The 26,239-nt window shown below is 43.0% G+C and overlaps 1 protein-coding gene across 8 annotated transcripts; it reads right to left on the reverse strand.

The window, feature by feature from the left end:
• Positions 1–1,541: 1,541 nt before the first annotated feature.
• Positions 1,542–25,016, reverse strand: LOC114857378 (CUGBP Elav-like family member 2). Of its 8 annotated transcripts, none has more exons than XM_055509485.1 (14): positions 24,819–25,013; positions 15,197–15,387; positions 12,867–12,949; positions 11,380–11,428; positions 10,736–10,870; positions 9,779–9,858; positions 8,523–8,684; positions 8,252–8,315; positions 7,808–7,942; positions 7,080–7,208; positions 6,699–6,875; positions 6,340–6,483; positions 5,860–6,033; positions 1,542–4,969 (listed from the first exon to the last, which is right to left on the reverse strand). In XM_055509485.1, the coding sequence occupies exons 1-13, from the start codon at positions 24,929–24,931 to the stop codon at positions 5,906–5,908; spliced, it is 1,590 nt and encodes a 529-aa protein (XP_055365460.1). In that variant the 5' UTR covers positions 24,932–25,013; the 3' UTR covers positions 1,542–4,969; positions 5,860–5,905. The 8 variants fall into 8 exon arrangements, with proteins under 8 accessions (XP_055365460.1, XP_055365458.1, XP_055365459.1 ...); XM_055509483.1 differs by having other exon boundaries at positions 6,340–6,486; positions 24,819–25,012; XM_055509484.1 differs by having other exon boundaries at positions 7,808–7,945; positions 24,819–25,011.
• Positions 25,017–26,239: the final 1,223 nt, after the last annotated feature.

Consider the following 26,239-nt stretch of genomic DNA (forward strand, 5'->3'; position numbering starts at 1 on the left):
TCTTTTAAATATTAAAGACGAAATAACAAGGAGTGTCTTGCAAAGCACGAAAATAATTTTGAGGCGACAGCGGAAATGTTTAAACTAGCAAAATACTCCTAATGTACGTGAAGCATCATCCGTGACGTCGCGCAACAAGTGCCAGGTCGGGCAGTTGTGAGACGTTTACGTGATACTCGTAATTTCGTAGTTTCATAGTGTGGGTTGGTAATTCTTCTGACGCTAGCAGCTTCTTTACAAGATTGAAAGACTTCAGTGTTCTACTTCACCAAGTGATATTTGGAAATTTTGTGACCTCAAACCTGTTAAAAGATTTTAAATTCTCTACATTTTTAATTGTATCGTACCGGAATGTTATATTGTATAGTATAAAGAAACGCATTTTTCTGTAAAAGTGTACATACGTTTTAATAATTACTGTAACGAGTAGCAACTGTGGATGTCTGTAGAACTGTAGACTGATTCAGATATGAGCTATTGTATTTTACAGCACCTCCACCACTGGGTGGAGGTATTACATAGCATTTCTTTCAAAAAAACAGTTACATGTATCTAAACGTGGTTCAGAAAAAAACATGTCCATTTCTTGTAATATTGCATTTTTAAATTCCAAAATAATCTGATATTAGACACGAGACACATTTTGCATATTGTTTCCACAGCTAAGCTCTAATCATGGTAAGGGCAGGATGTCTGCTGGCTTCTATTTTATATTTGTTAATGTTTAGAGACACAATGAAGAATGCATTTATTTTTTTCTATTATTTTCCAAGTAAGGCTCAATAGAATGTAGTCTACTGTATCAAATTTACAAACATGATGAAATCACTGCAACTTTAGAAAAAGACTTCTGTAACCATAACATAGAACACTAATATATTTGTGTTCTGGCTGCCTGCTACTTTCAGGCTCCTTCTGCTTCATTGTGTTTGAAAACTGGTCATACATCTAAGACGACCTCCATCTACAGCTGCAGTTCATCAAACAATAGAAGATGCCGAAGAAGCGTCACGTTCCTCTCCTGAACAGGTCTGACCATGAAACCCTGCAGAACATGTTGCATCTTGGTTGAAGGGTGAAGTGAGGCTCAGTTCATCTTTACATACCTCTGAAAAGATAAATCCTCACATGATTTAAAACAGTCAGAAATTTGGCGTAACTCAATGAAATCCAAAAAATTCACAATTTAAGAATCAAGTTTTTTAGATACTAGATTGTAACTTTTGATTTCCAATTAATCTTTGAGAGTTTAGACTGCAGATGTCAGCTTTTAAACAAGGTCAAAAGTGTTCATTGATGTGAACGAACATGTTTTTGATTCCTGACTAAAGCCTGTAGCATTTTAGCTTCTAAGTAAAACCAGTCTGGCAGTGACATGGGCTTTACTTTATAAAAACACAACCCTACTCCCTCCCATTTTGGCTAAGAAGCAAAGAGAAGCATGACAAACAACTTAGCGGGACATGACACACTAGGGGAGGGAGGGGTGGTCTGTAAAATGCCTTTACAACACTGGACAAGCACAACACACAGACACACAGTTCATATTAGGGGAAATGGTTTAATTTGGAGACAGAGGCAAAGAAACACACCACACATGAACAAACATTGACCAAAAAGAAAAAACAAAAACAGTCTTTTGGCTACACACGCTATGGAGAGAAACAAAAAGAACTACACAGGTAAAAAGCAAGGCTCAAACTATTCAATTAACTCTTAAACTAAGACAATTATCCACACAAAATCCAGATGACCATTAAACTATGTGGACAGCACAAATACTAACATGAAACTTACCACGATTTAGAGGATCCCAACCCCCCCGAAACCGATTAACGAAGTGAGCAACATGGAGAGATCCAAGTTAAATGAAAGTCAGGCATATTTTAGAGACAAAAATCAAAAACAAAACTGCTCAACACCACCAAGAGGCCATACTCAAGACCTGATCAAGGCGAGGCCACATTGAGAGGCCAGACATTTTTTTTTTTCCAATATAGATTTTTTTTTTCTCTTTAATTTCCAATATAAAAAGCGTCACTGGTACAAAATACATATGAACAACCAGTTGTAGAAATTGGAAAGCCTGTGTATGTCTTTTTTTTTTTCCTTTTTCAAATCCCACCCAATTTCAAAAAAATTAGACTCAAAAGAAAAAAACAAAACAAAACTGTATAATACAGATCACAACCCACTTTGGCTTTCAAAAAGACAAGACAAAACATCTATTAAATTATTGGTGGAACATGAACAGAGTCCTACCGATTATCAGACAAGAAAATAACTTTTTTTTCCTTTTTCCTCTTTTCTTTTAGACCGAGACAATATCTATAGAGATGCAAAGCTACCACACTGTCAAAATATAGCACTTCAGAATATGAAAACAGAGAAAAGTGATTGTTAGAGCTCGAACAGGATTAGTGATGGAAGCCCCTGAAGTGAGTCAAGTTCCTGTTGGGACTGCTGTGACTATACATTGTGCTTTTCTTTTAACTCACAGAAACACTTCACTATACACCACAGTCATGACCTGCAATCGTTTCAGTTACACGCGATTTTAAAACCACTCGGATGTTAACGTGGTAACCAAGTTCACTTTCGCCTTCAGCCGGACTTCAACTTTAACCTCAAACACATCAGATCACCAATTGTTTGTATCGGAAAGTGTTACAGTACGTGTTCACACTAAGAAAGAGGTTTAACCTTCAAATGTATAGGGAAGTTTATTGTTTATCTACATTTTAAACCAATGGTTCAAATTGAGTACATCACAATACATTTACCAATAACTGAACACAGGGTGGGGGAGTAGAAGGGGAAAGGGGTCATGAGCAGGTGACAAGAGCTTTCATGACACTGGCATAAATAGACAAAAAAGGCAAACTGCAGAAATCTCTAAACCAAGGCCTAATAAGGATGTGTAGGCAGTTTCTAGACGTATAATATGGCACTTTGAATATTGTATTGCATTTGGATAGAAAACACACACCGTAAAAAGCACATGCCCATTTTAAAAAGTGAAATCAGTGGTACCTTGAAACTTTTGGGGTTAGAGTCACACACACAACATTCTGCAAACAGCATTTAGCTCCCACAATTGTGCTTAATGTTTCCTTACAAAACTACAACACTTCCCACAAGCACTGGTTCAAATTTGGTACCTTTTTCCTTGGAATATTTCTATTTTGAAGAAGAAAGAAATCCAACAGGTCAAATGGTGACAATTGTGCATTTTGTGGCATAACCCTGTGTGAGCGTCTTGTTTCACACACACACAACAAAAAACACAAACAAACGAACAAAACAACCCTGAGTTGACAACTTTTTAGCGCCACCAGGTACGCAGTTTTCTCAAACTCTTCTTTGGGGGTAAAATAGTTATTTTGCCAGGGGTGTACTGAAAACTTGGATCTCAGACATAATACCACCCTGGTTGAAAAAGAAAAGAGTGTAAACTTCGTGCTGAAAACATGGAATGTATTTGTCAACCCACACTGTGGTGGACTTAGTTGTACTAATGTGCTGTGCATTGTGTACGACTCAAACGTGTAACTGAAAGTCACTTAAAGAGAGCAATCAGCGAAAACTAAAAAGCAACGTGTGTGTTTAGAAAACGTGCAGAGACCCACAGGTTGTGTGTCGTGTCCGTGTGAGCTCTTCTTCAGGGGCTCCCAAGTTTGCAATCACAAAGTGTTTTGTGTCGTGTGGTGTCTGCTTGTGTAAAGAAAATTAGATACTATTACAGGAAAGAGTTTGACACATGGGCACGTCAACACCAATATAAAACAAAACAGAACATTGTCTGGCATCTGTATGATTAAAAGACTTAAGTCATCACCTATCAACATGAGGCATTCAAAATAAAGTCCATTAATTAAGTTAGTAATGAGGAATTCACAGAAAGTCAACAAGATGTACCGTGGAAGTTAAACAATAGATTTATCAAGTGGAAAAAAAATGACCTAAATACTCAAAAATTTATCCTTGAAGTTGAAATTACAATTAATACAGATGAATTTCTGACTCAAAGTGTTTATGACCCTCGAACGGCCAAGCTAATCAAACTGATTTTAGTCCTCTTTAAAATGTAAAACATTGAAGACTCCTGACACAGATGACATTACAACTTAATCTACAAAAAACCCCAACGTTTTGCCTGGGTTTTGTTAGTTAAACTTCTATAGATTCAATGGTATAAAATATAGGTAATCTAAGTGTGCATTTAAACCACAGATTGTCTATTTGTGAATCAGTTCTAAAAAAGTTGACTCATGTCGGTAGACATTTCTCTAAACAGAGCAAATGTACCTTTATTGTGCCATTAATAGTTCAAAATAAAGGTAAACACACTGGATCATTTTGTAAAATGAAAAGAAAATTGAAATAGCCTTTGTGTAAATCTTTACACTGCCAGTAACATATAGACCATTACAGAGTGCTGGGAGGCGTTTTTACTGGTCAGACTGTCAAAAGTGTTGAAAAGTGGTCTTAAGCGTGATTTTTTTTTTAAAGAAGCCAACATATTGCTAATGGCACCAAATAGCACAGCTGTGTGCCAATCCCTGTATTCAACTTTCAAGTGAACTTTACTGAGAGAGGTAAAAAGAAAGCAACATAAAAAAACAAAGCTAAATTAAAAAGAAGAAATCCCACAGGTTTTTAAAACATTTGCAAAAACAGAAAAAAGGTCTCTTAAATGAATTAAACAAAAAGGTAAATTTCACATTGATTTGCTTGACCTCTCTCCCACCTGTCACATTTCTATATAGGAAAAACAAACAAATGAATATACATGCAGAAAAATCAGGTTAAGCTAAGGTCAAGGGTCAGTGGGTGGCCAGGTATTGGTCAGGCGAGCTTAGAGAGACATCACAGACAATGGTGGGATGATGAGGCCAGGAGTTTGGCTTGGCTGTCAACATCATGAAGACATGCTAGGCTAATGATGAGCAAACAGGCATGGAGAGTTCTAAAAAAGGAACAAAAACACGAAGAGGGAAAGAGGGGGAGAGAGAGAAGACAAAAGGAGAGAAGAGAAAGTTAGGGGCACAGCACAAGAATCGTTTAGCCATGAGGCACAAAAAAAAAAAAAACACAACAAACAATGCCAATCACCACATACAATAAGGACAAAGTGGTAAACAGCCCCTCCCCTCCTCTCAAGACACAAAAATAATACAGATTTAAGGAAGGGACACCACCAGGACATATGGCTGAGACTCCAACATGCACAGACTGTATACTTGGCACCCAAAGAGATCCATCTAGAGCCAGTCCCTTGTGGGAGACTTGGAGGATGGATGGAATGACTAGAAGAGGTTGTTAATAGAGAAAGCGGTTGCCTAGCTCAACATGGCTTAGAAAGTAAGACGACAAAGAGGCGAGACAGATGGGGGAGCAAAGACTAATGAATTTAGAGTGCAAAATATTTTCACATTAAGGACATGAACGAGGACATGAAAAAGCCAAACACAGGCTCAAGTTCTAGGCTCTGGGGTCCATGAGGAGGGGCTTCAGCCCATCCACACAAAAAGTGAACCTTAGTCTCCCTGTCAAGCTTGACCTGAAGGCAATGAAATGGCATGGAAACACACCTGATGCTCTCCACTAATTACAGTGACACGAAATACCTCCAGCGAACACTGACTCCAGTGATACTCATAAATAATCATATACAATAAAATATTCAATCGGACTCAAGTTACATGAGAAAACCGCAAAAATGAAATACAGTAAAATGTGGAAAGATCATTGCAACCATTTTTAGGAATAGGGTGAGTCTCCCTCCTGTGGTCGGCTCCTTTCCCCCTGCCCCACTGAGTCTCTGCTGTGGTGACCTTGGCAGGAGGGTGAACTTACCCTAGCAGTGCTAGCATTAGGGAGGGGGGAGGCCCCGGGGCTAGGATCAGTAGGGTTTGCTGTCATTCTTGGAACGCTTCAGCTGAACCTTCAGCCTCTTCATTCCGATCTGGAAACCGTTCATGGCCTGGATGGCAGCTTGCGCGGACACCGGATTGTCATAGCTGACAAACCCTGACAACAGAGCAATGTTGGGCAGATGTTACACGCCTGAAACAACTTCCCAGCTTCTATCTAGAAAATGCCTCCCTCACATGCCTCCAAGCTAACTGCTGTCAATAACAACAGACAAAGTGGTAATTAACTCCCATTTACTTCCAACAGCTTCAAATATGAGAACCATTTTACATTAGCAATATCTGTCAGGTCTGGTTTAAATTAGTAATAATGACCCTAATGTAGAATTTACTTTGTTATTGCTATAATAAATAAAACAAGATAATAAGAAGGCAATATTTTAACAGATTTAGAGACACTTACCAAAGCACTTGCTCAGATTGGTCTGTTTGTCAATAAAGACTTTGGCAGATACCACATTTCCAAAAGGCATGAACATCTGCAGAAGATCCTGGTCCCCAAACTCCTGGGGCAGGTGATAGATGAACAGGTTGGCACCCTCTGGCCCTACTCCATTTAGTAAGAAAACCATAACCTCAAGTTAGTTACACATAGTCAAGTTAGTTATAAAAAAGTCATAATCTTATTTGAAAAAAAAAAAAACAAACAAAAAAAACAAACCACAACTTACTTTAAAACACGTTCAAGAAAAAAAAAGAATAAACATGACATGTGTAGATGTGATGCTAGACTGGCTTGGTGCTTGCTGGGGATCCACTCACCTTCCTTCTGGCTGCCAGCAATGCTTTGTTGCAGGAGAGACTGGCTGTAGAGGGAGGGCAGGGCGGAGGCTGTGTACTGCTGCATCCCTGAGTAAGCCTGAGTCAGGGCATCCATAGAGCTGGCTGCTGACCCATTGGCCATGGAGGCTCCCAGACCTCCATTCATGGCCCCTATACCTGTGAAACACATTCTATTTGAGTCCGGACAAGAATGTGGCCAATTGCTACAATATCAGTTCAGCAGCTGGTGAACAAAAGCTGAGCGTACACACAAGGTTTTCACCACACCAGTCTCATTACGCTGGCGCTCATAAGACGATGCAATTACTGGTATTCAAGCAAGTACTGCAAGGTTGATTATTTGGTACACAGGAGACTCACCGCTGACGCTGCTGGTAAGAGCGTTAAGGTTGTTGAGGCCCACAGAGGTCCCAGCAAGACCCTGAAGAGTGCCCAGAGATGCCAAGGTGTTCATGGCGGCACCTGCACTGGACCCTGCTGTTGAACCGGCTGTTGAAAGGCACACAAAACAAAAACATATGGTTGACCACAGGGACGACTTACTCATGCTCAAAACACTTCCTCTCAGTATAACTGTTGTCTTGGCTACACATGGTTATACACTTGGTTTATAGTCATGAGGGGATGACACAGCAGCGAGGAGCAGCCATTATGGTAGAAGCGATATGAGAATCTCCAACAGATGGAGCCAGTGTATATTTACAAGTAATGAATGGAAAAGGGGGCTCTCATAAAATTTTACATGTGGGTGATTAACGCCCATAAAATAAATGAGGAGTGACTGCAGCCCATTAAGCAAATGGCACAAGGTTTGTCGAGCAGTTGGTAGGTATCATCAGCAGTAAGAGCTCCCTCATAGAAGTTTATTTCTCAGCGGGTGAGGAATTTTTATTTAGATTATACATATTCAAAATGTTGTGGGAATAAACTAGGACCAAACTAGATTAAAAAGCTCAACAACAAAACCACCTTCATACAAGTAATATAACGTAAATACAAGAGCAGTAACACCATTTAGGGACTTGTTTTTTTTAATTATAAACAATATTGAGACGTCTCGATACTTTGTCCTGTTAATGTCTAATTACCTGGACTGGCCAGAGCTCCCAGGGCTCCACTGCTAGTAGACAGCGCGTTTGTGGAAGTTGGGCTGCCAGAACTCTGTGCTGCAGCCGCAGCAGCTGCTAACGTGGCCAAGTTCTGGAGCTGAAGTGGGTTTACACCTGCTGAGAGAAGAAGGACATTACTTCCTGTTAAGGACTTAAAAATGAAAGCCAACTTGAAGACAGCACATCAAAAGATCTGAGATGAAGGTTTTTATTAATAGGTACAGTGTGTTTCTATCAGTACTACTGTAGCATTGGATTTTAATTATGTTTCAACATACTAAAAGTGATGGAGACCTAAAAGTCATTTGACGGATTAATGATTTATAGTAGAACCATGAGGTCACAAGAAAGTCACAAGGTTGGTGACATGAACATTGTTCGCTTGTTCATTTACAGAGGAATGCTTTATACCACTGAACTTACCTCCTAGCCTCTGAATACTATTGAAACTTCCTTGGTTACTGGTAGATGTAGCCTGTTGGAGCAACTGTTAAAAACAAATAAAGACTGTATTCAGTGTCAAACAGGATGTGTGTGGTTTCAGAAAGTAAGCAGTAAAGTATTTACACCCCTTAACCCTACACCAGGCTTGTAGAAGTAGATATTTATACATTTATTTGGATTAAACTGAAAATTTAACCATGTACTTCAATAAAATGATGTCAACACTTGACCACAACTTTCCAGTACTCACGGCCAGGTACTGCGGTGTGAGGGTCCCGAGGCCAGCCAGGTTTCCCCAGATAGAGGTGCTGTTGAGCTGCTGAATCTGCTGTACTAGCTGCTGCTGCAGGCGTCGCTGTTCCTTATCCCTCTGTGTATCAGCAAACTTCACCACCAAAGGTGAAGAACAGCCCTGAAGCAGGGAAGAAGCAAAGGAAGTTAGACTGGTTTAACTACACAGGAATCAACACTATTTACTAATGCAAAGACACCGTCACTGCAAGGAAAATGTTCAGAAGAGGGTGTTATCTATGCCTCAAGACAGTTTGTATGCCTGTTGCATTCATATCAAAGCTGACACACAGGATGTCTGCCATGCATAGCTGAGCCAGGCCACATTCCGAAAAAGGGGCACAGGACAATTCTGCAGACACTGAATGTTTGTAACACTCAGGGCAGAATCAATTCTGCAGACAAGCAGACGACAGATGGAGACAACACTTAAAACAAGGATATGTCAGCGGACAAGAAAAATGCATTACAATACACAGTCTCGCAAACAGTCACATACTGCTCTGACAGACGCATGAGCATAAGGCATGCGGTGCAAAAGTATCTTGAAAGTTGAGAGCTAGACAGGGACCAGGCTAGGCAAGGAAAATGGCTTCTGCACCAGCAGCACCTCCCATGTCAGCTGAGGATTGGGGAGGTTATGATATTGGGGAAGTGGTGGCACCAGCACTAGGGCCGTGTGCAGTCTGGTAGGAGTAGTATTACGTTTGACTGGGTTCCTAATTAGACTAGTTCTGACGCTTCACTGGGGAGCCTCTGACCCGCTAGCTGTCAAATTACTGCTGCTCCACTTCTACAAAAGGCTCCATTGGCTACACAGGGACATGAACCCAGTTTTTAAAGAAATCTAATTGGGTAGCTTTCTTCAGTCTAGGTTAATTCTTTGTTAGCCTATATTCGATAGTGTGGGCTCTATTCCCTGAGGGCAAAAAAATAGATTTCCAAACTATGACACCTAAACTCGAAACTATTCAGTATATAAAAACTAATAAGGAATATTTAATTTAGTTAGGATTAGATTCAGGAGCAAGAGGTTTGAACGTTTAATATGATTATATTGCTTGTAATTAGCAGGAGTTTTGGAAATGACTCATGCTCTGTGATGAACGGAGGCCATCTGCAATGTTCTTTATTGTTCCAACACAAGGGGGCAGCAGAATGTATGAGGGGGGGGAAGGGGGGAAAATGAGAAATAGGTGCTAAGGGGTACAGTACCTCCATAGTCTGAGAGTGATGCATGGTTTTGATTGCATTCTGTGCCATTGCCCTGGTAGCAAATGTGACAAACGCACAGCCTGTAGGGGGGGAACAATAGGAGAGGGGGGGAGGAGGGAGGGAGGGACAAGAAGAAACAAAACAAGACAAAAGGTTTGGACAACTCGTTATGAACCCCAAAAAAACACATTACAGTACAGAGAATGGCAACTCCCAAGCACACAGAACCACCCTCACTGGTTAGCACATGGAGAAAGAACACAACAAGGAGAACGGTAACACGTGTCACATGAGCACAGTGATCGACAGATTCAATTGTCACCCAGAAAGGGCCGACTACGTGGTGTCACGGTGAAACAATCAATGTAATTATATACACAGAAAATGCACACAAATACACACTGAAAGGCTTTGATTCGATTAAAAATAAGCAAGACTGGTGGACGCCAGTATGGCCCATTACGCTGTGTAAATCTTAAAAGAAAACCAAACGTCCCAGGTGTAGAGTTTCATGTGTACATTGACAGAGGAGCCCTGTGCTGCCCACTCTGAGGCATTATGCACCAGAGAACTATGTAGGAGATGTGACGACGGGCTAATTCCAGCCTTTGTAGAGTGTGATGAAGGAGGTGGTAAAGGAGGAGCTGATCTGAGCCGCCTGCCAGCTGAGCCCACGAACACCAGCAGCCAGCAGTTGCCAAGGCGACGGGCCATTGTGCCGGACAGCAAGTGCAGCGGCCCTTCGCTGCGAGATGTGGAGGCTGCTACAGTGACTGGGGATCGACCACGTGCATGAAAAAAGGTGTCGCTGGAGGTGAACGGCACTTGATTTGGGGGTGAACGAGGTTAAGACAAAGAACCAGGGAGGGGCCTGTATAAATAGTTATGTACTCGGCATCTCTGAAGGTGGCAGCATCGAGGCCAAGACTACTGTGTCTATGCTGAGAGCACACCTACCTCTGCTCTGACCATCCGGTCCCCGGAGAATTCGGCACTCTTCGATCTGCCCAAAGGATGAGAACATCATTCTGACCTCGTTCTCGCCGTATTTCTTTGAAACCATGCCAATGAAGAGCTTTCTGTCTTCTACTGCTGCAGTAATGAAAAGAGAAGAGCAATTCAGTTAAACCTTAGCTATTAGAGGACTGTGAAAGCAGCAGTTACATCATGCGCTAAACCTTACATCTTTCTTGTTCAGCTCTCTCCTTGTAATGCTGCCACATTTCCTGCCTCTAGAGGTGCCAGCCTCTAGTACAAATCTCTTAGACTCGAAGATTTGCTTTCGTAACTGACTTCTCTGGCAGATGGAAATCATCCATTTGTGCTTCCTGTAATTGGTCTACTCTTTTCCCTTTGGTACCTTTAAAAGCCCTTAATTGCCCCCACCTCAAACTGTGTGCTGCTAATACCCTCAGTAAAATCAGGCCTTTATTTTAGCATAAAAGACACATTCCACAAATTGCTTTTCTTTCTAAAACCTCATACACCCATTAAACCAAGTTAAAATTTGCTCTGGTTTTCCATCATTAAAAAAAAAAAAAGGGTTGTTCTTCCCATCCTTTTACTGGCGTTACCTTGTATTTGAAATTAAATCCTCTTACCACTTGTTTTCTCACTGTCAGCAGGTTTCATCTGGATAGGGTGATGCATCTGGGGAAAGAAGAGCAGAGAAAATGTGAACGCCACACCTACACAGTTGCTTGGCTTTGTTTATCAAACATCACTAAACATCTTAAATCTAGTTTCCCCATTTTTAAGTATTTCACTCCATCTTGTTTGCTCTCACTCCAAGACCACCATCCATCACCACTGCCAGGTTCAGGAAGAAGCGAGTTGATTGGTGGGTGTTCAAATTTCAAAGTATCCAATTTCTCGCTATACTGTGAACTTGTAATTGAATTTACTGAGTCTTCCTATCAACGTCCCCATCTCCTTTAGAAGTGCTTTATGGAGATGCTTGGCAAGGAAGTCGGTTCTGTATTGCTTTCCAATGAGCAGCGAGTTTCACTTACAGAATCACACCATACATATCCCAAACAAGATCAATCATTCAAAAACACAAATCTGATTATTTAAAAGTCAAGATTTTCTATCCACTATATGACGTGAAAGGAGAAATATTTCTAGCCATGAGCAGGTTGTGTGTCTGAAAAGTGGTGGGTTTGTTTTTGACAAGCACTAAAGAGAAGCCAACAGATGGCCTGCTCAGTATGTGTACTGGATAGCGTCACTGACCAAGGAGAGCAAGGCACAGAAGGGAGAGAAAACAGGAACAGGGAAACAAGCTTTTCCACTGTCACGCAAACCAAACTCAGCCACCTGCAGTCGATGCCAGTAACACTATGATCAAGAATTGGAATTCAAGAGCTGAGCTGTTAGACCACACTTTATTTGAAATGTCTGGCTGATTGATAGTCCTCCAGTGAAGAGAGTCAGACCACTATACTCAGCCTACTACACTCATTTATCAACTGGGTTCAATATTTACCTGTAACCTCACCGACAGTGGCTCCTTTTCCAATTGACTGTGCTATTGATTTAATTGACAGCTAGAGTTGTTTGGAATGGATTTGATTGATTGGATGAGGAATGATACAGAATGGTGTCTAAGCAGGGCAGATTTGTAGCTGTTAAACGAGTAACTTATTCCAGGTCTCTCGAGATAAATCAGGAGAGGAATCAAGAGAACAAATTCTCAGAAGATATTATAAAGGAAAAAAATTAGTTGCCTGCTTTTACACTCCTAATGGAAAAAATGTGTAAATGTGCATCATCAATGATTCAGGAGGCATTAATAATTTCTTCTACTTTTGTGGTGATCAGGTCCTGTGTGTGAGAAAAACCTGCTGTGGGGTCAAGCACAATTTACCCGATACCCTTTTGCGCGCGTGTTGGGTCAGCTTGTCCATTCGGTGCGTTTCAGGACAGTCCTTGGTGTGGTGTTAGTGCATAGCAGGGGCCGAGATGTTTCTCAGGCCAGACAGGCGTTCAGTGAGCCGTGAGCTCATTATCAGCCAGCACACAGACTGCACCGGGGATGTAGAGGGGCTCAAGCAGCTAAAAAGCAGCCCATACTGTGCTTACTCACCCCACTTAAGGTCTTTATGTTGTGCAGTGCATTTTGGGCCTCCAGTGCAGCTTTTCTCGTATAAAAAGTTACAAAACAGCATCCTGCAGAGAGAGAAAAACAGGGACAATAGGAAAGGAGGCTATGAGAACAGAATTCAAATGCAGATACAAACAGGTGATGTTAAACTGCAACCACCAAGCTGAATAAAAGTATGCTCTGCATATCACATGTTAGGAAAATGTGACAGGATATTCTTAGCACCAACTGTTAGATGGTTCACGCAGCTCACAGAGGAGCTTGCAGCGAGGACACTGGACTGAGATAGCTGAAGGCTGAAGTGTGACATGGACATAGAGGTGACCACAGGGTGGGATGACTGGTGCACGGTCTACAGGTCACCAGAACACAGTCCCAGAGCATCAACATGACACACAGGCCACATTACATAAGGACGTAATCACAAGGAAATATACATATTTATACACAGGGAGGTGCGAAAACAGCACAAAGAGACAAGAGGGAGCAGGAGGGAGAGCAAGGAATAGGAATGGTGGGGGAGGGGGAATAAAGAAAAGAAGAGCGGGGGAGAGGAGAAAAAAAAAGCCTCTCATCCTTTCGTCCCAGCAGACCGCCAGTGGCGTTCCAGCCTGTCAGTTTCGCTGGGCTGGGGAAGCGGAGCACTGCAGCGTCTCTGACCTACATAGTGTGTATTATGCTGTTACTGGAGCTCCCAGGCCGCGGGGAGGGCTGTTGAACTCTAATATGCATTGAGCTGCTCGCTTCTCTCTCACTACCAGCTGAGCTCTCTTGCTCTGCTGCTTAGCCCTGCCTCCAATTTACTGGGGCTAAATAAACCATCCAGAGAGGCGTGATAGTTATCAGATGATTTTTTCATGACCTGCAGTGGATGTGACCTAAAAACAGACGCAAATCCGATGGCTCCTCAATAGGATCTGTGGCAAACAACTAAAATGAAGAGGCTGCATCAATAGAAAAGAAATCTCAAATAAAAGCGAGAATGATGATTCAAGACGAGGGTGTATCCTCCATCATCTGCCACGCAAAACGAGTCCAACAGCATCATACACTCTTTGTTAGATAAAACCGAAGAGGGGGGAGAAAGGACAGCAAGAAAATTACGGGAGAGGGGGGGTGTCACTGCAACAAATTCACTTCACATAGCCTGGGTGAGCTAAAGACTGCCGTGATCAGGCCACATTATGTATTAGAATACATTAACATTGCATTAACATGTCAATAGGGCATCACAGCTGACATCCTGCACAGAACAAGGAAGGCTCTGCTAAAAAAATGCTTTGAACTCCTCAGCTTCCCAACGAGCGTTTGGTGGATATTTATATACATGCATAATAAAACACCCTGGAGATTTCCTGGTATACCTTTGAACAGGCAAATTTATTCAACAATATTTGATGAGTAAGTTTTTGCCAAAGAGCGACGTATGTCCTGGTAACAGAAGTCATAGCTGCTAGGGTCAGTGTACTGAGGAACTAATAATAGAGACAAGTTCCCTTTAGCACAATACAGTTCAAATGATTCTGGTAACACCTAAGTACAAGCTATACTAGTATATGATATTAAAACTATGACAGCAAGACTGCTTGGTCCAGCATAGTAAGTCCAGATTCAAATTTCAGCATGAAAATGGCGGCAACACATTAAACCCGAGTGGATTACTGCCTTCAGCCACAGTGACACAAACCATCAGGGGAATTGAAATTTGGGTGATGTCATATAAAAACAGTTACATCAGACAAAATGTGGCTTAGTTTATTCACCTGCGGTTATTTCCAGGACACCGAGTGCTTGCAGCAGCACTTTGCAGCACTCTGCAGAGAGCTGGCTTCCACTATGCCATCTCTGCTAATTGCAAGCTAAACTGAATCACTCAACTGGATTACCGTTTCCAAAAGGTAAGCGAATTGCTGGATGTCTTAATTGAAAATTGCAGTTGAGTAACACTTCTTCCATAAAATATTGCCTTTTTCAGAATGGCAAAGTGAAAAGAAAGAAAGAAACACCAGTTGTACAGTCTCATCTTTGAGCACAAATGCAACAGGACTGCATGTGTAGACAAGCAAAACTGTGCACTGCCTTGGGCAATAGCGCTAAAATGTGAGGATAGATAATGTGGCAATAACGGTGTTTTGTGTCTGACCGCTAATAGACAGGCACATACAGGCGAGGACAATGGCTGCCACTTCTGCTTACTGCTGGCCTCTTACCAAAAGCTAACCAAGAAAGAAATGGATTTTCTAAAAGAATTTAATTAGACTCGGTACATAAGGTTTGAATTCAACTTTGTGCAATATCAAATACAACAGTACCTTTGCTCTGAGGGGGATTCTGGGTGCGATCACGGAGGATGTTTATCTGGTGAACGGCTCCAAATGGCTCGAAAAGCTCTTTCAATTCTGTTTCTGACCAGGAGCGTGGAATCTGCCCCACAAACATCTTGATGGAGTCTGGGTCTGGTTGATCTAAGTGCTCCAAAGACCCGTTCATTTTGCTGCCGTTGCTGAAAAAAGGAAAACAACAAACATTTTTAATTATTAGAGATCTGCAAAAAACTTCCATCCAGCGGATGAAATATAGGCTTTGTACTAAAAGATTAAATCAGTGAATTAGCAACAATCTACAGGTTAACAAAAACACTGACAACTATAATGCAACTATAGGTTGCCCCCTTTTCTCAGTACAATTGTGCATCAATTCAGTTTTGTACATGCATGGTTTCCTTCAAACTAAATTTAAAATCCAATTCATGTTCAGGTAACTAGTTCAGGTAACTATTTGTAAGTAGGGTAAACAGCAGCTATGAAGAACATTCAGCCATTTTAGAGGTTACTTGTCTCACAAAGCTAACAACTAGTTCCTGCAGCTGCGAGAAGCCTAACGGTTACAGGTCCCTGTGCTAAAAACAGCCATGAGATAGAAAAACAAGCAAAACCAGTTCTACCCCAGGGTGCGGGTCATGTCTGTTTGTCTGTAAATTTTGCAGTTGAAGAACCGGAGATGAAACAAGAGAATCTGCCACCAATGTTATAAAACCGTTATTCTTCCACTTCTGGCCAACGTGTTGTACGTTAGTTAGATCATGATTTTAACAACCGTAGACAACCAGGAACAAACAACGCTCTACTGCATCCTTTTCAGCCTAGATACTGTCTCATGCACCTTATCTATCGTTTTGTCTATTTTCATGATACTTTGAGATAGTTTTCTAAATTCATCACATCCGCTCACTGAATGATTTTGATTGGTTAGACTTTTGAACAACTGAGGAAAAAAGTTAGAACATTTCCTCTCATTTTTATGAGTCACACATTACAGTGCTCTAGGTTTGCAGTGTGGCTAAGACGCAGACTCAAGTTGATACTTGAGCACATTTACAATAACGTGTTCTATATACAGTCAAACGCATCCTCAAAACAAAACATGAGCAATGCTGAGAGGCACTGGAACAACTTTGGTGATGGGTTAAATACCAGCCTGTGTCATTTTGCTCTGAAGCGAGCCTTAGGGACAGAGAATCAATAATCTCCAGTGTAGCCACAACTACAGTACCTTTGTCTCACTTGAACGCAAACTCAAACAGAGAGACATTTCCTGAAAGGGGTAGAGGTGCTGGAAACTAGAACTGAGGCTGTAGCAACAGCTATGCATCAGTGTTGAGGCAGAAAAAAAACCCCGTTAAGCATTGACCATCAATCCCCTGTGTCAAACTACAGAGGACCAAGAAGGGGTCAATGATCCAAATTACAACATGAAAAGGGGAAAAAAAACATTACAGTCGCAACATTATTAAAGCACAGTATTAGTATACTGAAAAGAAAATTGACTAAAATGATAAAAATATATTTTACACACAGACCTTTGGACACGAGTCATCCATCTCTTGCAAATTGAGCCAAGTCGTTCTGCAGAAACACCAAACTCCCTCAGGGACTTCAACGACATGGTAACAAATCACACTTCAGCTTTGTTTCTTGAAACGCCGACTCTACGCCTTGGTACAAAGTGTTATTCTCATTAACACATTTGAATGACGATAGAATAAAGCTGCACTGTAACAAAGGCCTCTCCACCAAAATGGGGCGTGTGCCCCCTCCTACCAGATGTAGCAGCTACATGAATACAGCACTGCAGAGCTCTAAACCTCCAAAAATCGCTTGTTAGCAGGGAAAATGTTTGCAGTACATGTCCTCCTCAGGCTCTTTGGCGATGGTACAGAGAGTAACCTACAGCTTCTTCACCACAGCAGGGGAACAATTACATATTGTTCCCCCATGCTGGAGAACACTATTCACCGTTCCTCAACAGCACAAAAGGCCAAGTCAGAGCGATTCCCTGGAACACATTGAAAGCTATGTCTGGTAGGGCCCACAGTACTGGTCAGAGACACCATTTATCCAGTTTGACCAGTGGCACTCCAACACCATTCACGGCTAATCGCACCTAAAAATCTAGATTTGCATGTCAGCATTCAAAAACGTGAAGGCTTCAAATCAACCACCTTTATATTCATTACCCCCTGAAAAAGCCTATATCTCAGGCAGCAGACTGTTTGAGAAACACACCTACAGCAGTGTATTCTTATTATCTATCAGTGTCCCCAATGCTCAGGAGGCTAGCGTGTTGCTGCACTAACTTAGAATGCAAACCAGCAACTTCACCCAAAATGTCAATCTATTCTCAAAACGCCCTGTAACCAACTACGAATAGCTACGTGTAGCTACCACAGCTGCCTACAAGGATCAGTGTCTGACAGTAGCATTTCAATTTTAGACGACAACTGCTGAAGTAGTGTCCGTCATTGGAACTAGTGACAGGCCATTTAAGCAGCGAACTGTTATGTCAATACAGAAATGGCATTATGCCAATACAAACCTGCTGGAATATGACTTAGACAACACTGGCAACAGGAGCTATGCATTAGCCATGGGGGTTTCATTGTGAAAACTTCAGGGCTGAGGTCAAAGCAACCACAACAGGGTTTCAGTTCAGACATCCTGCATTTTTTTTAATTCTATTTAGTTTTCAAAAACTTAAACATAAATAAAATCAGATTCCTCTTTGTTTCAATGGGGTGACACCAGAGACAAGCCACTACCATATAAAACAACAAGAAATATGATAAAAGTATGCATTATAAATGCTTTAAATAATTGTGCTACTGAGGCCCTGGACTCCTCCGAGTGCTTGGACAGAAGTGATGAAGTCTTGTGCTGAGCTTCCACAGGCCTGCAATGTGGCAGATCATCGCGTTCCAAGATGCCCTAGAGCAGCTGACAAGTCGCTGGGATCCATGACAGTCGCATGCTTACTGCTGCACCGCCCGCAAAAAAAGCAGGTGATTTATCTGGACCATGTGTCCGTCCCGATGGCCAGCGCTGACCGTGCAAGTATGCCAGCGACACCTTTACCATCCCCATAATAGAAAGTCAGCCAATTGGCCATGTAATGCACACGATTTTGAAAGCTAAGTGCTGTTCACGTGGACATTACGCTCCTGACTCTCACGTCACTGGTTTTACATTGTGTTTTTGACCATTGCCTACAGACAGCAGTCGGTCCTCCCTGACATTGAGTCACATTTACAAAAACAAACCTCTATATTTTACAGTTACTGGCCATTTAATATTTTCCTCTGCTTATAATGTCACTAGCATAATTGCTTTAATTAAATTATCGATCAAACAAATTTTGTAACGGCGATGTTACACATAATGCAAACCCTCTTGCTTCTTTGCCTCGGGCTGTTTTGGCAACCAGCAGACCACTGCTGTCATGCTTTATTGGGGATAAAAAAAAGTCAAAGTTCACACAGACACGCGTAATGCTTCGGAGAAAAAAAAAAAGGGGGGGGTTCAGTCAACTGAAACAGCTGTTTGCTAGTAATACTCTCAAAAATGAGTTGTTTCTTCTTTCAGGAAAGCGGCGGCCTTATAAGCCGATTCAACGAGCCACAGAACGCCTCTAATGCCTTAGTAATATCTTTGACAGCTGTCAAGTAGAACATAAAAGCTCACTTCTCTAGCTCCATTTTCCTCACTACTGCTACAAGAAGAGACAGTATTCTTCGACAGGTTGAATAAGGTTGGGATTGATCTTGGAATAAAAATATCCTCCTGACAGGCTTGAAGCTGCAACTCAAAAGCTGGTCACACAAAACAGAAACAGGATTTGCAGAAATGATGTGGTGGGAATGTTGAGCAAGAGCTGCACAGACATGTGGCTCCGGTTGGGCAAAACAAATGACAAGCACCACGATATATGAGACTAGGAAGTAGAAACACTGAGCTCTATAGTGATCGACCCTAATCAGTACATTGTGGTTCTTGTGAGAGATTATCAAGACATTTTCCTTCTGGCATTTACTCCAATTCGGCTCAGCAAGGCTTGATTTCATTGTTATACCTCCCTTGATGAAGACAGACATATTAAATCAGCTTCTAAATGGGCCACTTGTTAACAGACAGGCGGCATCTGATGACAGGGCCCGCCCCATTAGCTCTGTAGTCACACAAAGTGGCCCAGGCAGTTATGGATGACGCTGCTAAAGTGAAGCTCGTGTGAGCAAACAGTCAAACAGCCGACAAAATGAACTCCGCTCACAGCTCTGTCAGTGTCAAATGGAGCATAAATTTGAATGTTCAAGTAGAGCTCACCGGGACGAGCAGCAGTTTTACCAATGAATCCCTAACAGGGAGACAAACAGCCCACTAAAAGCAGTAATTATACTTGATTACTCAGACAGTTGTTGACTCCACTGACTTACTGTCATCCACTATCAAACCTCTGATAAGGAAAAGAGAACATGTTTGATCAATATAAATCACCCCTTTACTAGACGTGCATCTTTCCTTTCAGTTCACGTCTGCAAATGACACTTTTCTCTATGGCTGTGTCAGAAAATCACTCCCTCAGCCGCTACTTCCTATATTATAGGAAAACAGGATGCGCTTGAGTGAGCAATGAAATTAGATTTTCAGACAATTTAAAAGTTATTAGCTTCTGCTGGCAGGTGTAGACGCTCGCCGCCAATTTATCCATCAATAGAATTTAACACAGGACTTGTTAGGAAATGTATGAGGAGTTGTACAAGCGAGAGAAATAAAACTTTACATCATCAATGAATGTGCCAATTGTTTTATAAAAAGATCCTAAAATAATCACTGCAATAACCCACAGTTCAAACCGATGTATTCACGTGGCTTGTTTAAGGGAGAACACGTCTGAAAAAAAGTGAGAGGATGGTATCACGCTTACAAAAGAAGGTTCAGGGCAAGTCAATGGAACAGGGGCTAATTTAGAAACCTATGTTAACGATACCAGTGTGTATAACAAGACCATCAACTGTTTGGTTGTTTTTACGGTGGAAGTATGTCCAAACAGCTTAACAGCTGTGACACTTATGCGCAGACCGTCCATCTGGAATTCTGTAACTCTGTCCCACAATTTTGTTTGCAAAACTTGCAGAAGAATTTGCTTAACCTTTGATCACACCAGCCCACACCGGAGATAGGGGGAAAGGATTGTGAGCCTTCCAAGGCCGAGCGTGTGGGTCCAGGACGGCAAGTGTTGCTGTGCCAAGTAAGCAGTGGGAGCTGGGAAACATGTGACAAGCAGGTTCAGAGGCCCTTTGTTTTTAACATCTGGCTGCACGACACTCACCATTCACCAGAAAGTCAGCCCAAGGAGGCCAATATCTTTCACTGGACAGATAAACAGCTCCCTGGCCACAACAAACAGGGATCACCCTAACCCTTAGCTCACTGACATAGCACTCTGGGTGCATTAGCTGCCAAAGGATCACACTTAAGCCCCCGATAGCAGCTCTCACTGTCAACAAGGGGGATAAATCAATCGAGTACAGCTGGGTGAGCTGCAGTCACTATCTTCATTAGATCAGATTAAATATTTAAAACCTACATTTAAGAACAAAGATACGATTTCCTCTTATTGTTCACATTTAAAATGACAATTTACAGCGCAATTACCCAAAACACCACAAGACAAAATGCCACACATGTTACATTTAATCACAAAACATCTGCTAATGATTTGATCTACCAGTTTCAATTATAACCACATTTTAATTATGAATGAAACCAAATTTGCAACTATTTGAACACTATTAAATATTTAAAACATTTGATGGCTCCTGGTTCCACTTCTGGAGATTTACTGTATGATTTTACTCTAAACTATTGAATAATTAGACATAAAACAGAGGTCGTCTTGTGCCGTCAGTGTAGAGTACCGTTTAAAAAGCTTTCAGATCAGACAAACTATTAGAAAATAACTGGCAGGCCAATTGAAAACGAAAAATTAAGTCGCTGCCCTATAAAAATTAAAATTAAGGGTCGACCCTGTGGTCATGAACACAAATGAAAAGGTTTAATAATTTTGGTTTCTTGCCGTGGAAATGAACGGTCTTCGGGGGCAAACATTTTAATCACTCTTTAAATTCACTGAGTATAGAAACGTTTTGTGAAATCGGACTGTATGACGTGGCTGCAGAGGGGTTTTATCTGTGTTTGCAGCGAGCCGTTTCTCTCGTGTTTACGTGGACTGTCACAAGATTTCCCATTAAGGGCTCAATAACGAAGGAAACCACGTGTTTGGCGTCGTTAGCCCCGCAGCCCGTGTTCAACATGGACGGGCTGCGGCTAACCGTGGTAGCTAGCTGGGCGCTAGCAGAGGCACGGGGAGGGACTGCGCCAGCCGAGCTGCTCTGACTACAAACTAGGCTGTCTAATGCAGTCGAGCGGCGCTCGTCCGCGCTGGAGACGAAATCTGCCGCTGACGCGACAGCCCGGTGTATTAATCGCGAACTTCAGCACAACTTAACACGGTCGCGTACCTCCACACAACGCACCATTTCGCGTCAAGCCGTTGGACCACCTAGCGTCGCCCTATCAATTCACCGTCGTCAACATAAACTTGTTCGGCTCTACAGAACTGGCGTCGCCTGTTCGCGGCCCCGGACGGGACTAGGGCGATGTGTCGTACGCGTAAAGTGCGTAAAAGCAGCCTCGTTTGCTGTTTTTCTGAACCGATACTGGAACCTGTGATCTCCGGAAGCACATGTTATTTGACTATTGTAATGTTAGCGCGCCTGCACATCAGACAGGGACGCTAGCAAAAATGCGCTTTTCGCCGCTGGCCCAGAAAACGTGATCCGGCTGTCGCCGGGAGTTGTTGTAAGTTATCCCCGTCGACTTTTGTTGAGAATACTCGTGTGACCGTGCACCTTGACGCCCTTTAACTCCAGGTGAGCGTAGCGCCACCGTTCGTATCATTAGCAACATTAGCATCACAGTTGTCAGTTAAGCTAGCGTTAGCTAACTCCCAGCGCGCCCCTAACTCGGGCTCGTCGGCTGAACGCAGCCCCGCGCCCGCAGCTTCGCCGCGGGGCCGCGTGGGCGACGCGGCGCGGGTCGATAGTTGGACTACTTACATTGTGTCGCTCGAAGTCAGTAACCGACTTTCGGTGAGAGGGTGGAAATCCAGGTTGTACGCCGAAGTCATGGGAAAACAGCTCGAAACTGCGTCTATCTAACAATGAGAAGCGACGTCCGCTGCCTCGCACGAGACTCAACTCCGGCGAGAAGACGAGGAAAGACAGGTGCAGGGAGGGGGGGGCGTCTTCTTCAAAGCTGCATGCGCGAGAGAGGCACCAGCGTCCGCCTTCGCGTCTTCCTCCCAGTCGCTCGGGCGTCCCGACTCAAATGAGCTCGGCCAGCCGCTGTCGGCGCACGGCGAGCTGCAGCGCGGCAGAGGCGTGGCCTGCTCGACAAAAAGTCCGGCACCACGCTGCCTGTCCGCCGCCGCCGCCGCCGCCGCTCCACCACACGTAAAATCACGGGCGTGTGCGCTTTATGGCGTTACCGTATACATGGCGCGATGACCAGGTCCGACCTTATTGTGAAGGGAGGTTCGTGGGCGTCTGATGATCCTGATTAGACGGACAGAGCTATATAAATGTTTAAATTTAGCACCTGGGTCCATTACCGGAGGTTAATAATGTCCCCCGTCCCCGTATAGTCCCAGGACTCTAAATAAGGCACCTGGAATTTATTAAATTATATCCATAAATAGGATTATTTCCAGCTTGTTTATGGCCTTACATTGTGCATAGACCCATAAATCGTGTGTGATCAAAAGTGAGACCGTCAACGCGCTTTATTTTTGCCCTCTTTAGTCTCACTTCTCCCCGGGGTCATAGGTCATGTTCCTCTTTGTGCTGGGCTGCTCTTCCTCTGGGGGAGGGGAGCCTATCTGCTTTGGCTGTGCTGGACTTGTAGGGCGAGGCGTCTACACTTGGGGGAGCCTACATTGTCAAGTACTTTTCACCACAGCAGAGAGAGGGGAGGAGGGGAGGGGGGGGGGGGGGGGGGGGGGGGTGTAGCCTAATTATCAATCCACTTAATATCGCTACAGCAGCTGCACCATCCCAAAATAATATTCATAGCGAGTGTTAGGAAATATCCCATTTAGAAGATCCAACTTAATCTTTGTGTTCATAGCAATTCAAGGCAGCCTGGCACCAGTCCAGAGTACGCTCTATTAGCCAGGGCCTGGAAGAGGTTTGAATGCGTAATCATATGCGACCTATTTTGCCATACATGCAGACGCCATGAAACATGCATTACTGTTAAGCTCGAGGGGCTGCTATAACAGGGTCGTCTGAGCGTCTCTGGAGGATCGGCTTCCACTGCGATGGAGGCGAAATAAAATATTGTCATCGCATCTGCCACATCCTCATATTTTTCTTTGACTCATTTAGTTCTCAGGGGACGGCGTGGAATACATTTGTTATGAAAGGAGCAGGAGTTTGGAAACAGCAGCTCTTGTTTGTACAACACATGTGGGGCTGGTTTCTGTATAATACAAAATTGTGTTGCAGCCTTTTATCTGTGGGCATTCATCTCCTTGGCATTTCAGAGGCAGATGCCTGCTTGCTGGCATCTTCTAATACAAGCCCTCAATTCCTAATCTCAGATTATTTCTACTGTAATCTAATCATAATCCTCCACACCTAGCATGCTTTTGTTCACTGTATATGCAATGTGTTTTTTTATGCATGGAGCTGAAGCCCCAGGAGTCAGGCATCACCATCCAGCGTTGCAAATTGCACTCTCTTTCCTGACAAATGGCGCGGCGTAAAAATAGGACAGCTTCGAACCCAAATGGGCCACTTCATGTCTTTCTGAATGCGTCATCTTGAACTTGAAGGCACATTTTTTCTGGCGCTGGCGTTCGCCAAAGCATTTGCAGAATGGCGACCAACTAAAGAGCTCTCAAAATGGAGAAAGAGAACTTAATGGTGTCATGCTGTCGAGAGGAAATCTACTGTCAAGATGGGCTACGTGCGATAAAGCGCTCGCGTCAGAGTGCAGTTCCAGTAATTTAATGCAAATCCCACCATGGGCGCAAATATTATTCCTTCTTTAAAGATAATTGTTATCGTAGTCTGAACAAGGCCTGTGATGGTTTCAGTTGTTATCTGTACAGCTTTAGAATTTTTTGTGACCCTTGTGATTGAGAGACAAACACCTGCATTACTGACAAATTTGTTTTTATTTTTTTATTTCATTTGTATAGTTCCTGTAAGCATCGTTAAGCCCATCTGCAGCTTTTTATACTCTCAAACCCTCTAACAACTTACGCTTGAACCGCTAACTCCTTATTGAATTATTTCATCTTGTACTGATGAGAATAACGTGAACAGCCAGACGAAATAGAGTCAGATAAAGGGGGTTCCGTAAAAAAAGCAGAGAAGACTAGAACACTGCCCTGCCCTCAGTCAGCAGGGAAAACGCCTCAACTGGAAATAATACATCCTATGACAATATCCAGCTCAGACAAAGAGGCAGTCCAAATACAGACAGCGCCACAAAAGCCACCCCACATTTGAATGAGGGGCCAACCCCAACGTACCTCATAGGCAGGTCCTCATTCCTGACAGAGATCCCGGCCGCAGAGGGGGGACAGCGCATGCTGTTGGCATACAAACTCTGCACCAGGGCCAGCTCAGAGGAGTGTTCCAACATCGGTGCTCTGGAGAAATCCACCTGGTGTAACGGACACTTTCTTCTCTTTCCCTTTTTTCTCGGTGTGTTTCTCTCCCTTTCTCTGCCTCCCGCCCACTCTTTCTCCTCGGTTTAGTGCAGCAGAGCGGCGCCCACCCCCTTCGCTGACTGGCGTGGTTGAAATAATCCTCTCTGACAGCTCATCGTGCACTAATGCATTGTGCTGCCTGCAGCAGCCCCGTTTGCAGCCTGCAAAGCTGTGGCCTCAGTAGCACTCTTGCACTAATTGACATCCATATTAGGAAAACTTCAGGAAATTGGACATGGGTGATTTACTCGCGCTGTCAGGCATGGGAAAACTGCAGGAAACGACCACGCCGCTGCCACCAAACCTCGTCCACAACTCCAGGGGTCGTCCCACACTTCTGTACATATTGGCATGCATTTACATCAGTGATTTGCCAGAAATAAAGGCCAAGGCTGCTTCTGTGATGTGCTCATCAACCACATAATTATTCCCAACAGAACTGATTTTATGACTGATCATTATGCTCATCACTGAAGGGTGGTACATACTAAACTAAAAATTATGAAGATTCTTCATTGAGCCCCTCTGGAGAAAGATGTATTACAATATCCTCGTTAGTCAGCTAGTGATAAACCAGGGCGTACGTGGTGTACATGTACTAGTAAGCACTAAAAGAGCTTCCGTTGCATATGCAGTTATTACTAATACACGCACAGTAAAGACAGATTGGAGCGTTACAGCTTCCTTTGTTCATCATTTCAGCCTACACACTGACTAAAATACTCGCAGTGGTTTAAAGGTAATTTAACTGTCTGTGAACATGGTACGAGCCTACCTGCGCTGCTCTAGAGCAGAATGTATATCAACAGAATGACGTGGGCTTTATGTAATACCACAGAGGGACGCAGCAGAAGAAACGCTTCTCCACATTAAATTTAGATTACCGGGAGCTGTAATCATCAACTGCTGGCGGGATTCAGAGCAAACGGAGGCTCAGCAGCAGAGTTTTATCAAAAGCGCCTAACGTGCTAATTTGCATGGGGCAAAGCTCGTTTGCAGACACTGGGAGCCTTAAAGATAGAATATGATGAAGGAAAAGCAGCCTTTGAAGCCGCTGGTGAACACGTTCCAGATTCTCTCCCAACTAATGTCACGTATTTCAATATTTTATTTATTTCTTTATTAAATCTAGGTCTCGCTCTCCCACAGGTGTTGTGTCCTGTTAGAGGAGCATGACATTAAGTAGGAAAGCCATGTGAACAAAAGGGTCACGTCAGCGTGTGCTGGTGTTCGCCAGGAGA

The sequence above is a fragment of the Betta splendens genome, chromosome 6 (genome assembly GCF_900634795.4).
Source record: "Betta splendens chromosome 6, fBetSpl5.4, whole genome shotgun sequence".
Taxonomy (NCBI): Eukaryota; Metazoa; Chordata; class Actinopteri; order Anabantiformes; family Osphronemidae; genus Betta; species Betta splendens.